This window comes from Sander lucioperca, chromosome 14 (genome assembly GCF_008315115.2).
Source record: "Sander lucioperca isolate FBNREF2018 chromosome 14, SLUC_FBN_1.2, whole genome shotgun sequence".
In the NCBI taxonomy this organism is placed as follows: Eukaryota; Metazoa; Chordata; class Actinopteri; order Perciformes; family Percidae; genus Sander; species Sander lucioperca.
The window spans coordinates 25,413,538-25,436,945 of record NC_050186.1 but is presented as its reverse complement, the minus strand read 5'-3'; the positions used below and the strand labels follow the sequence as shown (position 1 = coordinate 25,436,945).

Genomic DNA, 23,408 nt, shown 5'->3' with positions numbered 1-23,408 from the left:
CCTGCTACCACTGCTGTGTAAAGCAGATTAGAGAGCTGGGTGGGTTTGGGAGGATAACAACACTGGATTTCTATCCACACTCAAAGCCAGGTATACAGTCAACTGCATACCAATGCATGTGCACACACACAGACACAAACATACACACATTATGGAGATAGACACACAAACGCAGTTTTAGCTTGCTGGATAAACACAACGTTTTGTTGGATGATTATGCAAAACCTCAGATGACATTTAATGTTTTTTTTAAATTCAATGAAATGTTTTATCAGATTATTTCTACAAACATCAGTATATATTGATATATGGTTAAGTTTAGGCAACAAGTTTAACCCTGAGACGGGTTGTGAAAACAAAAGGCTTCTGTGTTCCAGGCTGCGTTCAAACAGACCCAATCAGAACAAATACATTCCAGGTAGAATGCCGTGCCATAATACTAGTGTGTATGCCACAATTGTCATGATGAAGTATAACAAACCACTGTGCAGTGGGGATGCCACGGTGAGGACATTTTCCCACGTGTTATAAACTCCTAGTCCGGATCAATGGAAGAACATTTCACCTTCTGTTCTCTGTGTGTTGCCATCCTCAAAATCCCTTCACTTCAGTAAACAACAATAACCTTCGAGCTAGCAAGCTACACGCTGAAAATGGCAAGGTTTGAAGAAAATTTAGATCTTGCAACCAGGCAGGCCTGCTTTGTTCTTTCGGGTAATGATTGTAAAGATTTACAAAGAATATGTGTATGGCATATACTAACTGGGACGTTTTGGGACAGATTGGAGGGATTGCTGTGGAGAAAATACACACGGCGATACACTGGTTGGAGCAAATAACAAGATAACCATGTATCCAGCTAATTTAAATAGCTCATCTTACTGTATTGTGTGAACAGTTAACTTCATTTAATATTATATGTGGTGTTTTCTTTTGCGGACGTACAAACGTTCCACCAAAACAAGTTCCTTCCCGAGACTATTTTGCAGAGCAAGCGTCGCTGCGTCCGGAATTAATCGCCCAAGACGAATATGATTGGTTTAAAGAAATGTAAACCCAGAAAGTTTGTTTCTCCTATCCGGGATTGTATGTTTGGTATAGCCAGACCTTACCTTCATAACCCTACCGCCGTGATCAAAACCACTTCCCCTCTGCTGCCTTTCCCTCATTGAAATGACTGTAGGCGGTGTGAATGCACCTTTAGTATTACAAATAAGAGTTTTTTTTTTATTATTTAATGAACATGGGCACTGATACACGAAACTGAACTAAATGGTTTTTATTTTTATTTAAAGAAAAAAGCAAAACGCCAGTGTATGCCCAACCACCGAGTAACAGACTACCGACAAGCCTATTGTGCAGTCTTTTGGCATCTCATGAGCAGTGTTGGGAAGGATACTTTCAAAACGTATTCTGTTACAGAATACATGCCCAAAAATGTAATTAATTAATTAATTACTCAGTCTGAGTAACGTGTTCTGAATACTTGGATTACTTCCACATTGAATTGTATTTTATAAGTGTAGGAATGTGGCCATCACATACAGCTTACTAAACAGGCCTATTGTGTTGTGTTCTTCTGTTCCAACTGGCTGAATGTGTACCTGAACAAGCAGATAGATTTTTATATTTGTAGTCCCAAACTGCATACTACAAAAATCTAACCGCAGTCTAAGCTACCACGAGCTAATTTTAGCTAACGCTAGCTAACATGTCAAACGGGGCTAGTCAGTCTTTCTATGGCTCTGGGGCGAGTATATCAGCACGTAGGAGAATGTAAAGTCGCACATCAACTATAAAATAGCAAGGTGACCAGTAAAACTACAGCAGACAACTACCCTTAGCTAATTTAAAAAAAATAACTTACTTTAAGATGCTTCTTCAGGTTGGAGGTGGAGTAATTTGGACGCTGAAAGGAGGTTGGTTGCTGGCAAGCAGAGGTTGCTCTGAACAGTTATATTTTGTTCTCCCTGTTCTTTCTTTAATATGAAATGCTGTTTGAATTTCCAAGATAGAAACGCATTCCTGCCCTGGCTCTGTTGTGCCGGTTCCGGCTCCATCTCTACCTCTATCAGTGATCTCACAAATAGCTAATTTTTTCATTTTCATATTGGGGCTTGTGGGAAATGCATGGAGTTGCCTTAATTTATTCAGAGAGTGAATAAACTCCTGAAGGTAACGAAGTATCGTCATGTAATCCATTGATTTCAACAATGTAACTGTATTCTAAATACCAACTATTTATACAGTTACTCATAATTTGTATTCTGAATACGTAACGGCGGTACATGTATTCCGTTACTCCCCAACACTGCTCATAAGCCTTTACACTGATGGAGCAACAGTATTACTCTTATTATTATTATTTCAACTTCTCACAGATACCTGTAGCCATGCCAACACAGTCCTATTTTATGTATGACCATGGCCTTGCCCAGTCAAAACACTGCAAGACTGCCAGATGCCACAAATCACCTTCCACAATCATGTATCTGTGGGCAGATCAGTATAAATGAATGAATGAATGAATGAACTTTATTTATATAACACCTTTCATGCACAAAATGCAGCACAAAGTGATTCACAATTCAACGGCAAGGAACACAAGTTTAAAACTATACACATACACTAGGATACTTTTTAAGTAGTGTTATTAATCACAATTGCTTCCACTGTTGATGCAGTTTAACATCTGTGATCCTGTCAAGGTCCTCGAGTCATTTGCTACTACTCAAATAAAATAAATCAGAGCTGCTGTTTAGTCTGGATTGTATCCCATTTGTCTTTAATGATGGTCACTATGTCAGTTTAGTGATCATCGCCTTTCAGTCCTGCTGAGAGACATGTCAGACGACACGTAGAACTAATTATAGCTTGCAGTCTGTCAACAGGGATATCAGGGGCAGACAGGCACCGACCTCCAGGATCAGGAATGTCAACAACCGTTGCATCCGAGGTGTCACGGAGCATGTGGTAGACACTATGCAGGAGAAGGGCCAAAAACTGTAACATCCTTGTCTTTTCATCGTGACGAGTCACAGACGCAGGATCGGTTGTTTTCCACAATAACAAACTATGCAGGGCAGATTTTAGTTGCCAGCAGATCTCATTCTGATCCCAGCCGTCAAACATGTTACACACCACCTCCATACCGCAATTTTTTACCATAACCTATAAACATCACACTACTTCCTGCATGTGCACTGAACGTTGGCATTGGTTGGATGTAAATCATGTTCTGCAGGATTGCCTGATATGATTCCTGGGTAGACTGAGACACACAGGCTTACATAGAGAGACACACACACACACACACACACACACACACACTGTGGAAGACACAATCACACATACACACAAATACAGCATGCTCTGACTGCTTACAGTGCAGAGCAACATCTCGGCATGTAGAAAGTCGATTGTGATAAATAAATTGTCTGTAAGTGCTCCCTGTGCAGCAATGAGGGGTAATTAAGCTGAATTGATGGGGCTTTTGTTTTGGTTTAGTGGCAGAGTTAAATGAAGGGCACGGTTTCTCTGAACTCAGCTCCTCTGCTCTGAAATCCCTCACAGATCTGCTGCAAATTACCTCCTCTCCGCCACGCCGGTGGGACTGAGCTGCCCAATCCTGCTTTGAAAGCTGATGGGTCTCTATCGATTTACCAGCATGCGTGTTTTGCTTTGCCAGGAGACATGATAGCCGTGTTTGTGTGCATCTTATTTGCTTTCCTTACTTATAAACTTTAAGATTGACAAGCAAATGTGAGCAGATATTGACATCTTTCCTTTTCTCTAGTAGACCTGCTTGTTTTGGGACAAACGCACATCTGTGTTTAACATCTGCTCACAAGCTTTCTCTCTGTCACTCACTCTGATCCCTCTCTTCTTCCCCCCTCCCTCTCTGTTTTTTTCTGTCTTTGCTCTCTTTCATCTCCCTTCCCTCTATCTCTTTCACCTCTGCACCTGACTCTTCCTCCATTTCTTTCCTGCGTCTCTCAGAACGACAGCGTGGTGGAGAGTAATCAGGATCCTCCTCCAGAGAGTCTAAACACGCTGCTGACCGACATCTCTCTGGTGAGCCCGGCAGGCAGGCAGGGAAAGTCCCTGCTTTGGCCTGATAAAGATGGCTGTGACATGGGGAAGAAGTTAGGAGGGGTGGGAAGAAAATAGTTAAAAAAAAAAGGGTGATGGAGGCACTTGAGATGTTGCTGACCTGCAGGTTATGTATTGTAGACAGAGGTGGAGTGGAACAAGTGGTTGCACCAAATGAGAACAAGTAAAAGAAACACAAGTTGAGCTTTGGGAGAGTAAGTGTCTGGGTAGCCTTTCTTCATCTTGTCTTTGTTGTGTTGAAAGGTACAAACTATTTCACTAGGCCACCTGACATGTGCAATTCTCCTTCTACCTCTCCATCTCTGCAAGAAAGAAGAGTTTAAGGTTCAGGTGGGGAAAAAGAAGTTTCCAAAGCAACGACATATCAAGAGGTCTTATCTATTTATCCTGGACAGCAGGAGACAAGAGGGAGGTCAAGGAGAAAGCTTTTAGTCTGCAGTCATCCAAGGCTACCTGCCACTCAAATCATACCTTACTTTTCTTTTGTAAACTTTCTTTCATGCTCATTTTATGTCTCTTTCCATACGCTGGTGAGCCACTCATGTCTCAGTGTCCATCCCACTGTTCACTTTGTGTTTGAGCACTCTTACATTGAAACACAGGATCCTGGCGGAATCAAACAGCAAGCAGCGACATGTTGGACCTGGTTTGGATGCTGTAAACGGCAGTTATTGTCAGTAAAACTGGTGGAGTGGTTAAACAGGTGTCTAAGACAGTTGTGTGAGTGAACATTAGGTAAAATCAAAAAGAAAGAATACAAACCCTGGATTTAAACTTTATTTTTGATTGTACTTATTCTGCATGTTACAAATTAGGGGTGTAACTATAAAGTCATTCAGATACACAGGGTTCAAAGTTGGTAGTTAAACAAATGTGACTTCTTTATTTCCCTTTGGATGTAAAGTCTTTTTCTTAAAGGGTTGTTTAGTTCAAAATACCAAAAACATGTTTTCTCATTTACTTCTATTGACATTTTGTTCTCACAGTATTGAACATTTAAAAGGTGATTTTTCAATTCTGGGAATACCGCAAATTAAACTACATTCGCCTCCATTGAATTGGGGTGGCAGCCAAAGTCCGTTAGAAGACATATATATCAAGACCTGGACAAATAAAACCAAAACTACTGTTAATAAATCTTTAGGTGAGAAAAGGTGAAGAGTAAGTAAGACCTCAATGTCCTCACACAGAGTAAATGTCTGAAATTGGAGTAACATTCTCAAAAGCTATTCATCATTTTGCCAGAAATCCTTATTAAACTAATTTTACATTTGTGAAGCATTTCTTTAGGATATTAAGCTTGTGAATATTTTTTCTCAGTAGTTGAAACCTCAGTTAACAGTGTTAATGGATGAAATAATATTGCGCCCTCTGGCATTTCATTTATGAATATTCAGTCAGAATTTGATTTAGTGCATTAAATATTTCAGCTCCATAATGCATACAGTATGGTCACATTTTGTATTGCGGATTGATTGTGGCATGGTAAATTGTTACACCCCTAATCAATGATGAATATATCCTCTCACTTCAGGACGATGTACAGTCCACCACAGCTGAATCTCCCCCCTCCTTCAAGCCTCCACCCCCACCGGGGGTGCACAGGCGCCCAACTAGACGAGATCAGCTCAACAAATGCCCCTCGTCCGAATCCTCCCACTCAGGCTTGTACTTCACAGCCCCGGCCTCTCACAACCACAGCAAAGAGCCAGGACACGTCCCCGCCTCGCCCTCACTACACCACAAACGAGAACGTCCCAGGGAACCGTCTCGGGACTACGCGGCCGTCAGAAAGAGAGATCCCTCGGTACCTTCTAAGAACGAACAAATAACAGCTGCTCACTTGTCCATGGTCACACAGCACACCATCGGCCCTTTCCCCAGGGTCCAGTCCCCCAGCAGAGGCACCAAACCTGCTGCCCCGTCCCCTTCACCTCCACCTCCACCTCCACTCCCTGCTCCTAATCCGCCCCCTTCTCTTCCTCTTAAACTGGTGTCTATGTCCAAAGCCTCGCCCTCCTCTCCTGGCTCTAAACAGCGGTTTGTTACGGTGGAGGTTCACAGGCCCAACGCAGAGCCCGACTTCAACGAGGTGCGCCCGCTGCCCCAAGCTCGAGGTGAGGAATGTAAAATGTACCAAGGGTCGAGTTTCTGTTATGTGTGCCCTCAATTTAATAACATGCATATGTATGGCTGCAACCAATAATGTATTCAGTAATTATTGATTAATCTGTAAAATATTTTTTGATGACAGGAAAATGATAGGGAGACATCTCACTCACAATATACCGGAGCTCAGATTGACGACTTCAAACTGCTTCTTTTATCTGACGGACAGTAAAATAAATCAAAGATATTCCAATATTTACAACAGTGTAAGGCATAGACATTTGGGCGTTTGACTTTATAAATAAGGTACGCAATTGATCATAATTGTTCATAAATGTTTCTGCTGATGGACAGCACTACTAACATGCAGACAATTAAGAAGTTTATGCCCTATCATTTCATAATTTGGTCCCTTGAATTACTGTAGGAATGTGTGCATGTGAATTAGGATGTCAAAGATATCACAACAGCCAAAACATTTTTTTTATATTTTGTTTCCACAAAATATTAATTAAATGTGTTTAAAGAATGTACACATTATACCTGCGTTACTTTTTTTCAGATTCTTCTCAATCACCAGTTTGGTGTATTGTAATAGTGAGCCAAACAACTCCAATGATAAGGCATACTTACTTAGTATCACTGTTATTGTAAATATGTTCATTGACTGTGGATGTGTATATATAGGAGCTTTGAAGCACAACATGCAGTATTTCACACCTCCCCACCTATTTGTAGTGATTATGAAACCGATTCAGATGAGATACTGCAGTTGGGATTCATTCTGGGCAGATTGGGAGGCTTGCTTATTGTCCCTTACTGCAATTAAATGAGGAAATAAGCAGTTTCAGTTATGAAGATGTGTATAAATATCCTCTACATACAGGGGTGTATAATCTCTCCAAATGAGTTTACTTGAGCTTAATGTGCTAAAATGAGCAATTACCCAGAACACTGTGTATGATTGCTATACTGCATGCAAAACATCACTAATCTTAATAAGCTTTTAATCTTGTATTACATCTTAAAATCTGATCTTTTTCAGAACAAATCTCAAAATCTGGTTGCTGGTTATTTTGTGGGTAGGGGGGCAGTTTAATTTAATTTGACAACATAGATCCATCTATTTGTTTCAGTACAACACTTAACTCAAGAAAGGTCTTGAAGCAACAGAGTTAAACCAATAGAAATAAAAGTGTTGCATTGCTTTCATACAATAAGATCTAATGGCCCAACAGAGGGTGGTGTGTTGAGATTCCCATCATGGTGTCATGTCTGCCTGTTTACCCTCAGGTGGCGCTCTGTCTCAACTGTCAGACAGCGGCCAGACCCTCAGTGAGGACAGCGGGGTGGACATAGCTGAGTCAGGACACATCAGCAAAGACAGAAGCCCACATTCCTCACGCACACGCCACCCCCGAGATACTCAGGGGGGCGGGGGGGACAGCCCCTCCAAACCGGTGAGGGGGTGATTCAGAACAGCAGTGAGCCAAACATGGATGGATGAGTGGATTCATTGTTAAACTCTGTGTGTGTGTGTGTGTGTGTGTGTGTGTGTGTGTGTGTGTCTGTCTGTCTGTGTGTGTGTCTGTCTGTCTGTCGTTGTATTTCTGTCTTTGTGAGGACCAACTTGTGTGAAAGTGACATCTTTGGAAGTTTGGAAGGTGAGGACATTTTATGAAGTAAGGACATTTCAAGGAAGTGGGGACATTTGAAAGTGACAGCAGTTTTGGAAATTGAAGACCTTTTTGGAAAGTAAGGCTAATTTAAGAAAGTGAGGACATTTTGGAAATTAAAGACATTTCATTTTAACATAGCTTAAGTTGAATACCCTCTGATGTTGGTGGGGGGAGGTGGAGGGTATATATATATATATATATACTGTAAGTCGGAATGTGTTCTCATAGTGAATTTTAAAATTGTATAAACAAAATTTGTTTAAAAAAAGAGCCATTTTTTGAGGTTTGAGGTTAAATAGGCCACTCGGTTTTAAGGTTATTAGTTTTAGGGGACGGAGCTATGGAGTAGAGTATCAATTATTATGTCACTTTGGGTCTTCACAAGTACAGAAGTACAAATGTGTGTGCGTCAGCTGAAAAACAAACAAGAGTTGATAAATGGTTGTGCTTTATTGCTAATCCTCCTCCCGAATCTGTTCTCCAATCTAACCATGATCTCTTCTCTCCTCCCTTTGTTTGCTCACACAGACTGTTTCCTTTGTTTCCCTCATTTGTTTAGTTCTCATACATATCATTCATTCACGTGATCCATCATTTCTTTCATCGCTCACTGCAGTGTAGCGTTAACAAACTCTCAAAGCGCTCTCTGGTTCTTATTGATTGATGGGAGAAATAACAAGTAAGGATGGGAGTAGCCCAATTCTTTATGATGAGAGGGCTGTTTGATTAAGTGTCTGTTTTTAGATTAGAATAATTACGCAGAAAATGTGAAGGCTGAATCGACTTTGTATCACACAAAGCTGCATTTTATTGCGAAGGAGCCAAGCATTTACCTTCTGTTTGCTCCTGAGTGTGCTGCAAAGAAAAACGATGTGCTCATAAAAAACATCCCTAGAAGAAGATACTTGTTTAGGCCTTGTTATGCCTACTTATCCCAATGTCAGTCAAAACACAGCTGGTTAACTAGGGCAGAATTGTGGGCAGTAGTGAGCAAGTATGTAAATGTGGTCCAGTCACTTAAGAAAATATATTGCCAGCAACACATGTTGATATATAGAGAAGGCTGAAGTGAAGGTGAGCGAACTAACTTGTTTTGTGTTATATAAAGAAAGTGAGCTGAGTGTGTTTCTCATAAAGGGGTTTCATTTATTGGCCTTTTCTGAAAAGCTAAAAAAAATGTTTCTGAGGTTTTCTGTCCATATTCAAAGATAAGTGGTCTACTATTGTGCTGGAAAGTAAAATTAGAAAAACTTATTTTAACAAAGGGCATTTTGTTAGCATTCAACAGCTACAGCGCACATGAGGCTTCCATGAGGCCTGTATGGGAACATTATTTTTTAGAATTGGTCTGCTGGATGTATAAATAAGCAAACTGTTTGCTAACATGTTGGCTATAGCAACTCTATAGGGTGTTAATCTGTGTGTCTGTGTCCGTCAGCTTGTTTTGGAATATTTCTGTGCCCTAGTGACCCAAAAAAGGGTGCCATTTTGCCTTTATTTGTTAATGACAGAAAACCCAGGGCTCAGAGGGAGGGGGGTATGATATGCAACAATAAGGTCCCCAGTCTTCCCAGTCAGAAGTGAACTAGGACTGTTCTATGGTATGTGTCTTAACCACTTGGCAACCATTGATATTTATCTTACAATATGGACATACAATCCCAGGAACATGTTTCAGAATAACAGACAGAGAAAAGAAACTCCTCAAGGAAAAAGATGCCCCATAGGTTATAGAAGCCAGTGCTAGAGAAGCTTTATGAGAATTGACTAAATAATAGAAAACAATTACATAGATGCCTTGTTAAAAAACGTGGTTATTTCTTTTGTCCTCTGATTGGTCAAGCTGTTAAACATGATTGCTCATTCATGAATATGTCACCAGGATTGAATATGTACATAGTAATAGAGTCATGGTCTTAATGAATGTGTAAATCTATGAGAATGTGTGCTCAGAGAAAACAAAGCTCTAAAGTGGGATAAACAAAGGCAGAAAAATATATGTATGCATAGTGTCCCAAAGGGGAAGCAGACATACGGAGGTTGTGTTATGTTACAAATATATATTAAACTTTATAAATATGCATAACTAATGTTTTTCTGATATGATAACTTGTGCTCCTCTCTCCCCCTTACTTCAGCCGGGGCTGTTGGAGCCCACCTCTACACTAGTGAGGGTTGCAAAGAGTGCCAGCACTCTGGGTATTGCCATTGAAGGTGGAGCCAACACTCGGCAGCCGCTGCCACGAATTGTCACAATACAGGTGAGTAAGGAAGAAAGCAAAATTATGTTTAAAATAATACCCCCGCTAGACTGACCTCTACTCAAAGAAGTATTTCACTGCTGGTAATATGGTCATTTCATAAATCTGGGCTGTATATGCAGTAGAAAAGCACAGTTCTTTTTTAAAATAATTGGTGCTACATAACCAGAGAAAACAGAGAAAAGGATTTGTGGTATTCCCTTTTGCTCAAAAGGTAGTAAAACCTACAACAACCAGAATGCACTGGGCTCATTGCCTTCCAAGGCCACTTCAACTGTAACGTTGCCGTGTTTGTAACAAAACACTGTTGCTATTGCGCTTATGGTACTTACTACTTTTTTCCAGTTTCTTTTCGGCCTCTGTAAAATTTGCTGCAGCACAGCGACTCCACTTCTGTTTCCGTCGTTGCACATCAGCCGCAGCGGCACCAGCAGTAAGCTCTGCGCAGCTATCCTCACCGTTTGGCCGCGTTTGACTCTCGGCTGTGGCAGCCTCTTCCTCCTCCATACGTCGTATGTCCGATTACAGCATCATTCTATGAAAATCTTCATCAATTTTGATTTTGGAGCAGCGAGGAGCCACCCCTCTCTCTGTGGAGGCGTGCGTTTAAAAAATGCTCAAGTACAATCTGTAGTTCGTACAACAGCCGTAGAGCCGGCAAAAGTCTGCCGGATGACTTTTGCTGGCAAATGAGCGGGGGCTCTGGGTGCTGGCAACATGTAGGGAAGTTAAACATTGTTCGTTGCATATACCACACATATTGTAATGATACAAAGCTGGCTGAAAATCTGCAAAGTTTCCATTTAACCCAGTTTCCTTAATAAAATGCAGTCAGCTCCATTTTGGTGAATATTCCCCTGGTATTGTTGGCTGTGTTTATTATACAGTATTATGAATGCCTTCTTTGATTCCCTGAGATGGTACCACGCGCCCACCTTCCAGGTGGGATTTGATGTCCTTATGGATTCACACTACAGCTGAACTCCCACTGAGATTCCTGCTAATTTTGTCCTCGTTGGGGCTCTCACAGAGATGAATGCAACAGTATTGACCTTCGTGACTGTAGGGAGGATCTGGCATTTCACTGCAATTACTTTTCACTATGAGGCATTTGCTATGTTTACGAATGAAGGCAGAATCAACAGCAACACCTATGGGAGATTATACAGCACATTTTATGTACAAGCAAATGATGAGGCTCGATTTAGAAATGTTAATGTTTAGTTTATGATGAGACTGAAGATTTAACATTTGCATGTCTGTATTGAAAAATACTGGAAATTCAGATCTGGTTATGCAGAGTGAAATCCAAATGTTGAAAGGTTAGTCACCTCAGAGGAAAGCCATTACTGTAACTGGATGCTCACATATCTGTCTGCCATGGTAATTTGCAAGTCAACAAAGCCTTGCATTAGCTCAGGGCTATCTGTAGCACTAATGATTTCCTAATCACAGAGGATCCAGGGAGTTACATTTTAAAGATCAGAACAGCAAGCAGCTACAGACTACAGTCTACACCCCGTTCAAAATTTGTCTCTCAGCCTCCCACTCCACAGAGGTGTTGATTGAAATACAAAAGGGCTGCTGATTGCGAGGGGAGGGATAAAAGGATTGTAAATCAGCACATTCAAAATCAAAGAGTGCACTGGAAGAAGCGGCTGCAAGTGTGAGTGAAGGGTGCAAAAAGTGAGAGCGGTGTTAATAAGGACAGGAAGAATGAGGAGGATTTGTACTGATGAGGAAGTGGAGGTCTGGTGTTGTTGATGGATGCGGTATTTGGGTGTTTTGTGTACTGTAGGTGGTGGGGAAAGTCATTGTGGAAGGGTTGCATTGGGACCAAGTAAATAGATGTGTTTTTATTCCTAAACTGCAGTTGTTCCAAGTTCAGTTGTCAAGATACAAATTAAGGATGATGTGATTTTGAGTTATCTTCCTTTTTTTATCTGGTGTATGTGTTTGTGGTTTTGTCTCCTGAAGCGACAAAGACAGCTTGCCTGATTTTACATCAGAGCTGCTTCTTTGCTACAGTCCAGTCAATCAGAGATGACAAAGCACAAGCCATTTAAAGGCATACTATGTAACTTTTCCCTCTTCGGTCCCCATACAGGTTGTCTCTGGACCGAAGAGGGAAAAGTTACATAGTATGTCTTTAACAAAGAGGACAATCACAAAAGTATAAATAACATGGAAAACATTTGATGAAAGCATCTGTGGTATTCTAGTGCCTTTTCTCGTGAGTGGATTTGTTTTTACCATGTGGTATGGACAGCATAACAATGTAAGATAGTAGCAGTTAGCCTCTTGAAGCTCAGCTTGTCAGGAGAGTACATCAATTAAAGAGATAAACGGCTCAAGATTCTTGCACTTTTTTGAATAAATGCATCCAGTTTATTACAAAAAAAACAATTAAGCCATGAAACTGTTGAAATATAAATAGTAATCAATTAGAAGGTCAGCACCGCAGCTGTGTGTACATCAATTAATTTTCCAGATTGTTCTGCAAGTCAGAGAAACCTCACTCACATCAGCCCAGGATCGTCTGTGACATCCCAACCCATAACCAATTCCTCTTAGCCTCACAGACACTCGAGTGAAAGACTAATGAAAATAACAAGGCAGCAGATTGCAATGGTAATAATAGCAGAGGAAATTGGTGCTTCGTGACACGAGGAGGTCCAGTGAAGAAGGCAGATACAAGGTTAGAATTCATTTCCTGAGATAATTTTAATAGATTTAGAGTTCATTCAAACCATTGAGATAAGTGGATTGGAATTTTAATAAGGTTATAACGATTGCTGGGTCTCAAATTACAGCTCCACATCTTCGGAGTTGCATAGATATCATCCAAACTTTGGTTTGCTGAGGAGCGAACCCTATCGATCACAATCGAGACAAAGCCACAAGCTACATGACGCCACTGCTGCTTCCCTGAACAATAACACGGTATAGCTTTACAGTTATTTAGAGACATTAATAACATGGTACCCTCAGGTCACTTGGTGCAGAAAATGGAGGAAAACTTTCTGCTCGTTCCGGTTTCAAGGTAGAAAAGTGGGCTGTGAAAACTTTGCTCCGTCAACTGGGGAAAGCTAACTCAATGTTCCTAGGCCCTTGAGCAAGGCACACAACTTCAGTACTTCCCCCAGTCAGGACCAAGCATCACAATGATACATTTGCTCTAAAGAAAAAAACAAACAATATCTTGTTTCTGTTTTCTGGCTTTCCGATGGGCATCAGTTGTATCCGGGGGGCAGATCACAACAAAGCCAGTGCCCTGTACAATATGGTTTGTCTGCCGTATTGGAAGTAAGTCGGTGGAGTCGTGATACATTAAACCTCTGGCTTCTGTGTTTCCTATCTCTCTCTGGGCACAAGGGCTCTCGCCTCAAGTCACCTCAATCATGGCTGCTGCTGCAGAGGATGAAGTGCAGACGAGTAAGCTGCTGCCGACTGGCCGTTATCAGTACCCATCACCCTTTCTGGTGCGACAAGCCGTTATCACTGCCATCTTCCGATCATGTGGACCGACCGCTCCGTTAGCTCAGGGTAATTGTTGAACGCTCAGTAAATAAGAGAAGTGATGATCCAGTCTGGATGTGAAAGACACTGCTGGTGTTTTCAACCATCAAAGTTGTCGAAGTAATGAGGTCAGCTAACGGAGGAGGAGAACATGGAACTGACAAAAAGAAATGCATGCGTCTTATGTGGTGTGCTTTAAGACCGCAAGAATGTGGAACCTCGGATTTATTACCTCCTCCAAAGGAAATTGTTTGTTTGTTAGCAGCGAAAAACTACTGACCTGATTTTCATAAAACTTTGTGGAAGGGTGTAGCATGGGCCAAGGAAGAACCCATTCATTTTAGAGCGGATCCGAATCACGGGGCAGATACACAAATTATTTTTCACTTTCGTTAACGTTGCAAGATTGTGCATGGCCTTCGCGGGCTGGAGGTGCACTCTCCAAGTGCCCTTCTAGTTTTTCTTCCTATTAAAGCAGCATTAGTGTATTTTTCTGACTACTTGGTGGCAGAAGAACGCCACAACATGCTGACAGAAACTGCTCTGATATTTTTTTTTCTTCATAAAGTTGCTATTGCTACCATGTTGGCAAAAATGCATCCAGTAGACACAAAGCAACATTACCATTGGTGAGGAATGTTTGTCTAATATTTAGTCTCCTTTTAGCTCTGGTTTGGTCATCACCAGCTACTGCAAAAACATCAGCAGCTTTTTTAGCTGCTAAATGTTTTACTTTCCTTAACAGCTAATTGCTAACTTTGTCCGTCTGCTGTTTGGTGCTGGGCAGGCAGTGGGTTAATCAGCTGTTTTAGGTTAAGTTGAGGAGAAAGTCGACTGGGAAATAGCTAAAACGACCACCATTGTTTTTATCTTGGAAATATGATGACTTCTTTTGTTGCTGGTGTGTTTAAGAAGTAGGCTGAAGAGAAAGGGATCGGTTCAGGAGTAGCACAGCCAATCACGAGCCATCAACGAGAAGCCACACTCAGTCAGTCAGTCAGTCAGCTCATCCAGATCCTTGGCCAAGCTGCCATGACACTGTCGTAAAAGGCATGCAGAGGCCATTACTGCACATGTTGCAACTTAAAGAACACACTACTTCATGCATTGGCACTTAATGCTGGTAATGGATGCAAGTCATCCATAGCAGGTACATCCAAATTGAATGTATGATGAAAGTAATTTAGAGAAAAAGTGGTCTGGTGATTATAAATGTGGAGGCTGCTGGCGGTTTCCACTTCAGACCGGAGAGAGGAAAAGAACTGCAGCCATGACTTCATCACTTCTATCTGTCCTCTGGGCATGTGACCGCTGAGGAGAAGCACACATGGTGAACACATAGGACTTTTTATTCAGAGAAGCAAAAATGGCATCAAGTATGCTGAGGGTCTACTGGTGTGGAGTGAGTTCTCCGGAGCAGAGTGAGGCCTTAGATGCTTACTTCACACAGAAGCTAACCACCTCTGTTCAGCTATTCAGACACTGAATTTGATGGCAATCCAAAGTTTTACTGATACTTGTGGGACTTGTTAGATCTGCTGGCTCTTCTGGGAGTCTTCTGATTTCACTGCCAATGAGCTGAGACTTAGTCAAGAAAAGAGGCCTGAGGCCTTGTATATTTTGTGAATATCCTGTGTCCTGTGTGTCAATAACAACATGTTTCTGATCACATATAAAATGTGTAAGAATGTAATTCCAAGAGGGGAGTGTTGCCGATCAGGAGAAAGCATTTTTTGCTGTTGATCACACACTCCTTTCTTTTTTTAACTTTGTTTTTATTATTTTCTTTTACAGTATCATCATAGGTATGGTGAATGCTTGACATTGTGTAAACCAGGAAATGAAAAGAAGCCGGGTTACATTGCAGTATCAAGGTCTATGGGTCCTTTATGTTGATGATTGTCCTTTGAAATCATAGAGGTCCTTAGAGGCCAGTATTTTGGAGGGAGGGGTCTTCCACCCATTCATAAGCTAAAGTCCATTCTGTTGGTCTTAGTACAGAAGGAAATAAAAGTTCTCCAAACTAAATACATCTATAGTAAAGAAATCACTTCAGATTCAAATAAGATTTCCAGTTCCTCCATCATTTTCAATTTTTTTACCAGCATATCTTAGGAAAAAGTCGAGCATTCCATAATATACATTTCCTGAACTATTTCTATCCATTCAGGGATTGTTGGAGACTCTTTAATCAGCCATTTCTTGGTTATTGCACTTTCACTACCTGTTAGTAGTATTTTAATAAACATTGGCCCTGCTTGTTCAGCCTAGTTTCCCAAATACATAACACTGAAATTAAAATCAAGCTCTGAGCTGATTATTGATCTGATCTCTGTTACCACATCTACCCAATCAAAAGAAGTATTAGGACACTCCCCGGAAATGCCCGGATTTTTTACTTTTGCCACGTTAAATTTTGCCTTTAACACCCTGTTAACTAATAATGGGCTAAATGACTATTATCAGTAGCTTACCTGGTGTTTCCCGGTAGTCGTTGCCGCCATCACTGGCAAGATGAAGCTGTACCTTATTGTCTGAAAGTCGGAAATGTGCGTGGCGTGAGTGATGTAATTTCCTGTGGGCGTGGTGTGAGCGGCTACAGGCCGCAGCTGGACCCTTCTCAGCACACCCCCGTCTGTCGCTAGCAATGATGACGCAGTGATTAGTGACGATTCTCTCTGACCAATCAGTAGTCTGCAGGTTTTCACGTCACCTTTTGATATCGTCTCAGCTCGCTTGGAACCTCGCCGGAGGTGATACTAAAAAAAAGTACCTGTTAGCTAGTACCAGGTATTTTTTTTCATAATGGAAAAACAAAAAAGTCGAGTAAAGCAGGTACCATGTAATGGAAAAACGCCATTTGTGTTCTTTGGCAGTTCCCCAAAAAAAAGTGAGTGAAAAGAGGGAAACCGAAACAACACAGAAACTATCCCATATTATGACAAAATCTGTATTGTGTTGTCCTGTTTCTGTCTGTTTGTCCCTATTAATGATATATGAGGTTCAGTTGCAGTCTTTACTCATAATCAGTTATTTCTTTGCACGCTGTTTGTGACATCAGACAGGATAAATGAACACATTAGGCACAGAAGTGCATTATGACTCAGACTTTTTTCCCCTGTGGTCCATGGAATGCTGATAATGTAGGATGATGTTACCAAAACTGTCAGTCCTTGAGTTACCTCATGTTTACAGCTCTTGGTTTGTTTGTAATAAGTCAGTGGGAACACAAACCACAGGCCAACTAAGAGGCGATTATGTCCTGGCCAAATGAAAAGTACAGGTGTGAGAGCACCCATAAACTAAAGGGGATTTAAGGGGCTGTACTTGATATTAATTACTATAATATAGCAGTAAACAACAATTTGCTCTGTAAAGATATAGTGGAGCAATGGCGTCCTGAGCAAAGAATGAAGTCACACTACCTCTGTTTGTGTTGTAATCTGAGCTTCTCTGTTCTTTGTTTTGGTTGCCAGTACGGCCACGCGTGCATGTCAGTGCATGTCAGTTCATGTCAGTTCATTTAGTCAGTGCCTTGTGCGCGCTGAAGGCTTTGACTCCGGTATTTGACGAGTTGGAACGGTGTGAAGGCAATCCCAGGCAACTTTCTGAATAGTGCCTTTAAGTCCAATCATTATTTTCACATTTCTGAGAAAGGCAGGCTTTTGTGCCAAAGTGACGTTTTTTAAATTTGAGAAAATTGATGAACCCAACAAGTTCTCTTAAATCACACAAACAACAGACTGTTTCTGACACGAGACCGGCCTATTGTGCTTTTTTATCGGTTCTTACTCTTGTCTCTATCTCTTTGTCTCTCTCCCTCTCAGAGGGGGGGTTCAGCTCATAACTGTGGCCAGCTGAAGGTGGGACAGGTGATCCTGGAGGTAAACGGGGTTTCCATGAGGGGCCGCGAGCACAGGGACGCCGCACGCCTCATTGCTGAGGCCTTCAAGACCAAAGAGAGGGACCACGTGGACTTCCTGGTCACCGATTTCAATGTGGCTCTATAGCTGAGTGGAGTGAGGACAGGGACGAGGGCAGCAACAAGAGAAGCAGAGTTCGAGGACGACATGAGAAGAGGACATTCAAGCGTCTATTATTTCAAATGGCACAACTCTTTTGGATGGACTTAATTGAACCACCAACTGATTTCTGAGCCCTTCTAAAAAAAACCACCCTTGAGTCTGGATACATGAAACTCAAATTGACTTCTTCAAGGTATTACTTCCGCCATTGGACTTTGTTCAGGATCCTCCTCAACGTGTTACCTTCCCACTGTGAGACATTATGCACTAAAATGGAATAGTAGTGAAACGTATACCTTTCCTTTGTTCTCTCCGTGTTAAAACTTGTGGATTTGAAACCATTTGAAATCCCGCTGGAACTTCTCGTAGCCCTCCCATGTCTCATGGTCAGTCGATTTTCATTTTGTTTTCGCTTTTCACCTGAGAGACAACTGCACATCTAAGCCTGATCCGTGCTCGACTTTACAAGCTTGGATTTGTAAATGTAAAAATGAACAAATGTAGATACAGATGCATATATACTGTACACATAAAGATACTCCTGTATGAATAATGAAAACCCGTAACCTCTGTTGCATCATGTAGATATAGTCATATATTTCAAAGTAGATGATGACGATAATTCAGGCTGTCCTAGTGTAAGGGATTCAACACATTTTACTGCTATTTTAATGCTACCAGCCTGTCTGCGTTGAGCTATCCCATTTCACAAAAAGTAATTGGATAAAATCATCTCAGGCTAACAAAATGACACTTTACCTGCTCATATTTGTTTGATCAAAAGACGCGTGTATAACAGAAATCTTCATTTGGGCACCTTTCCACTTCTCCGTGTGTATCTGTATTGGTTGAGACTATGTCCACACTTAACCAGCTTCTTTTAAATGATGTGAACAATTGTCCACAATATGAACAATAAGAAGTGGCTAAATCACTGCTTCTTTTTTCAGTCAGTAAACAACACATTTCTGACAACATCTGCGCTGTAGCCAAGTTTCCTAGTACACACTAAAACACGAGATGATCAGATTCATTCACTCGACAAAGATTTCATGTGTCGAAAACACTGGATCAAAGATGCGTTTTGTTGTTGTTGTGTTTTTGTCCAGTTTAGTGTGGAGGTACTCTCAGAGGGGATCAAATCCCTCAGCTTTTCCCTCAGAACACTCAGCTTTTCTCCTGCTACTCTTAATAACAATTGATGATTTATATTTTGTAATTTCAGAGTTTTAATTATTTCCACCCTAGGGGGTTGGGGGGAGGCTTGACGGAGCCATGCTCAGTGCAGCACTTAAGCCCAAGAGGGGAGTAATGAGACATTTAGAGGACTACACTGCCAAAGATTTGAGACACATGTTCACACGTGGAACCCCGTGCACGCACGCACGCACACATTTTATCCACTTATAGAAAAGCAATTAGGAGATAAGCAATCAGGTGAAGTGAGAGATGGAGCGAGAGAGGAAGAGAGAGAGAACGAGAGAGTGACAAAAGTAACAAATGAGACGTAATTGCTGTTGGGATGATTTGCTTCCTCTCAGGAAGAGTGCAAGCGTGGAAAGGATGTACAGCAAACATCTTCCACGTGTCACTCCAGAGACTCCTATTAGGCTGCAGGTAGAAATATGAAGTAATTGGAATAATTAATCCTGTGTTCTGTTCTTGGATGTGTGTTGTGTGTCTCTCTGAAGTTAATGGATGAAAAGAGAGAAAAAGAGATGCTCAAAACAAGGAGATGGCAAATAAAGACAAATGTCAATGTCATTAAGCTGCTGTATGAGACAAACACTCACACACACACACACACACACACACTCACACACACACACACACACACACGCTATTAAACACTCCCGAATCATTCTGGTGACAACTAAGAGAGAGAACAATTCATTCATGCTTTCTTTATACATATACCATATATCTTCAAAATGTCATCCTTTATTGAATAGAAAACAAATGTTAAAGGACAATTCCACTTAGTGGACACTTACAAAGTTCTCAAAGCTTCGGTTAACATTTAGGGACCCTCATTATGCTACCTTTGAAGTGTGGTGATATTTTGAGCCTTTTTAGTGGCATAAATAGCAACTTATTTTTACTTTCCCTATGCCCCGAATACTAGCGCTGTGAGCTAATCAGCGGTCCGCGCTAGCTTCTTTCAAGCTCCAAACTCATTCGATTAGCATGAAAACATGTCACAGGGAACGACAGAGTGGGTACACATCTGTTATTAACCCCTAGGTTCATTTTGCACCGGAATTGTCCTTTAAAGCCCGAGCAAGAACAATCTTTGCTGAGTTGTGTTGGTGGCCATGATGTTTCTCCAGGTTCGGGAAAAGTTAGATTTTTCCAGCTCGCTCTGTTAGTGGTGAAGAAGTTGGCTAACGCTAGCGATGCTAATGCTAAATATAAGCCGATTGTTGTTGTCGGTCTCCCCTCTTGTTGCACATACGCATGACATACGTCACGACCAAACGTTAGCGATTGGTTATGGCAGATCCAGAGTGGCTCTGGGCAGATCCAATAGTTTTAAACTTCAACAGAGTACCCGCCTTCAAGGAAGTTAACACTTGTCAATGGAGAGAGGCCAGACTCTCTGTACTAATGAAATGTACCAGAGTCTGGTAGGACCAGGCTAATGGAATTCTTCCATTCATCTAAAACATTGTAACATTAGGCAAATTTATATTACTGGGTTATGTCCAATTCAACACTGACTTTACACTTTTTTACGATTATTATTTGGCTGTTATTTATCAGCACAGCTCAAGATCGACAGGAAAGGGGCGACAGCTACCAGGGCGCACCACGACTTTACACATTTTGCAGAAATCAATTGTCAGAAAACTAACTTTTCCAACCGACATACAGTTAATTTCAAATGTGTTTTGGGCACAGGATCAGGAAACATAAACATATTGTATCCGTATTAATTTAAGTTTAGTGAATATTTAAATTACCTCCGCCTCACAGAGGAGGAGTTAAAAAAAACATGAAAATCAACATTAAAGTAGTGACTTGATTCAACTGAGGAAATGAATCACGATACATAAATGTAATGTGTAAAAACAAGGAAAGGCCGACCTGGACCTGTAAACCATACTTACATGGCTTGACGAAAAGTTCCGTATTAAACTCAAACGCATCAGTTTATATCTGAGGGAAATGTAGAAAGGCTCTCATTTATATACCGTATACAAAGAGTTTCTGTCTCTAAGATTACTGAGGCGATTGAGTGCACCCATTAAAATTGATTTGGAGAAATGTTAACTGTATGCAATATTCAGGGCGTAATAAAACAATATCTGGGGGGAAAAACGTACTCATGACAGCCACAAACAATCTTAAAATTCAGGCTGCATCAGCATGTGTGTGTACATGAGTGCGTATGTGTGTATGTGTGTGAGATAGAATGAGCTAGATAAGAAGACCGATTGAAATTCAGACAGATGAGAGCTGAAGTGTGTCCTCTCAGTGGAATTACTCTCCGTTAAACAATCTAATCTGGAAGGAGTCACCGGCACACAGATGAAGGCTTTGGTTTCCTGAGTTGAGCATTTAAACATCACACATGACACTGTCAGAGATAGGAAAGGAGACAAGGAAGGAGGAAAGGAGGAGACATTTTTTATGACTGTCAAACACTGAGGTGGCCAACCTTTTGATGAAAAAATAATGAAATTGTTAAACCTGTCCAGTGAAAACCACATACCACATCTCTAAATTGGATTGTGTATAGATTTTACTTTTAAGGGTGTTTTAAACAAACCGAAGAATACAATTTTCTTCTATGGGTTGAAGGAATTATCCCACTTCTGACAAATAAAACCCTTTGGATTAACTTTAAAAATGTATTTCCACCATCAGGGCAACATATCATTTGAAAATGTTCAATACTTGTACTGATATAATAACCTTCGGTACGATAACTAAAGAATGCTTACTACCTTACCAGGAATTTCTTTTATTGTCAAGAAAAAACTAAAACCAACAATAATTTTTGACTTCTCTGCCGTCTCTGGCTTTAAACCAATTGCCTCCTACTGAAGATGTACATTTTCAAAAAAGAATCACAAAAATATAGTATTTATAACATCATTCTGTGTTGCAGAAGACTTAAAACTAGCGATTGAGAATATAAAGTCATTATGAAAATGTTTACCGAGGTAATAAATCAAGTGAGAAGTGGGTCACTTTCTCATAGTCTTCTACAGAAACCAACCTCCTTTTGCAACCGCACGTGTCGCCCCCTGCTGGAATTCAGATAGAATGCAGGTTTAAGGCACTTCCGCATTTGCAGCACTTCGCCGAACCGGGTGCATTGTCCATTAATATTGTACAGTCTATGGGATTAACAGCAGCTGGACGGTTTGTGTGGGATTGAGTTAAGATACACTACAGTGTGTGTTTATGGTAATGAAGGAACATGTCACCCAGTGCAACAGTGTGAGCTCATTGATGTTTCTCATAGTTTTGGACAAAGATATATCAGGCTTTTATACACACACACACACACACACACACACACAATACTTGGTTTTGGCTTTTCTGACCAAAAAAAAAAAAATACTACCGGTCAAAAGTTTGGGGTCACTTAGAAATTTCCATTCCACTCCATTATAGGCAGAATACCAGATTACAGATTACACCAGATTACATTATGTGTTTACATAATTGCAAAAGGGTTCTCCAATGTTTTTTTCTGTTAGCCTTTTAAAAATGATATCAGATTAGTAAACAGAATGTGCCTTTGGAACATTGGATGAATGGTTGCTGATAATGGGCAATGTAGATATTGCATTAAAGATCAGCCACTTCTTTCTACAACAGGCGAGAACCCTTTTGCAGTTATGTAAAAAAACAATGCAACTGATCTCAGCTGGTATTCTGTCTGTAATGGAGTGGAATGGAAATTTCTAAGTGACCCCAAACTTTTGACCGGTTGTGTGTGCATGTGTGTATAATAACCTTGTCCTTTAACAAAAGAAGTCAAAACATACCAAATGTTAAATGTTGTCTACACAAGAACTTTGCCTAAATAAAGTCTAAAATTGAAAGAATTAGGATTTCTTTTCCAAACTGAGTACATTTCGGACCAGTTTTCTCAGTGCTAGGGACACATTTTGGATAGTAACAAAAAAGTATTACGGTTTGACAGAGCTTTTATAAATCCTCAAACAAAACCGATTTCCAGTTGACAAATTACAGTTGCAAACGTTATTTTGTAGAATCACTTAAACTGAGATAAACATTTTCCAGTGAGAGTCACTGGTCCAATCAGCTACATGTGACCATTGATGCCAAAGTTCCACTGAGCAAGACACTGAAGCCCTCCCTGCTGCTGGCTGTACCCTGCTCAGGTGAAATGTAGATAAATGCAAACATGTCTCAGAGAAAGTCAAATGTGAAAGTTGATGAATAAAGTTACTACAGGAAAAGAAACAGCCATTGTTACATACATGTTATGCATTCATTTAGACATTTAAAAAGCCAATTTTAACTGCAGAATTATCCCTCCTTGTCACAGAAACTTTTTTGTGAATTAACTCCATAATGACCCCATCTTGTAGACATTGTGTCGATAGCGGCCCGGCCTGCTCTTTGAGCTGATATTAAAGGGCCGTGCAGGAGGGAGGGATGATGGAGGGAAGCGATGGAAGCCACTGACAGTCTCATTAATCTCACGCCGAGAGAGGCGC

The 23,408-nt window shown here is 40.9% G+C and overlaps 1 protein-coding gene across 4 annotated transcripts in view; it reads left to right on the top strand.

The window, feature by feature from the left end:
* whrna (whirlin a) overlaps positions 1 to 19,657 on the top strand; it is a 217,923-nt gene extending 198,266 nt beyond the window's left edge. For 3 of the 4 annotated variants that reach the window (XM_035991421.1, XM_035991420.1, XM_031277482.2), the window contains 5 exons: positions 4,000 to 4,074; positions 5,648 to 6,230; positions 7,516 to 7,682; positions 10,040 to 10,162; positions 17,509 to 19,657. In XM_035991421.1, coding sequence (XP_035847314.1) covers positions 4,000 to 4,074; positions 5,648 to 6,230; positions 7,516 to 7,682; positions 10,040 to 10,162; positions 17,509 to 17,691 — 1,131 coding nt within the window. In that variant the 3' untranslated portion in view covers positions 17,692 to 19,657. The remainder of the gene's footprint in view (positions 1 to 3,999; positions 4,075 to 5,647; positions 6,231 to 7,515; positions 7,683 to 10,039; positions 10,163 to 17,508) is intronic. The other variant, XM_035991422.1, reaches the window with a different exon arrangement.
* The last annotated feature ends 3,751 nt before the right edge of the window (positions 19,658 to 23,408 follow it).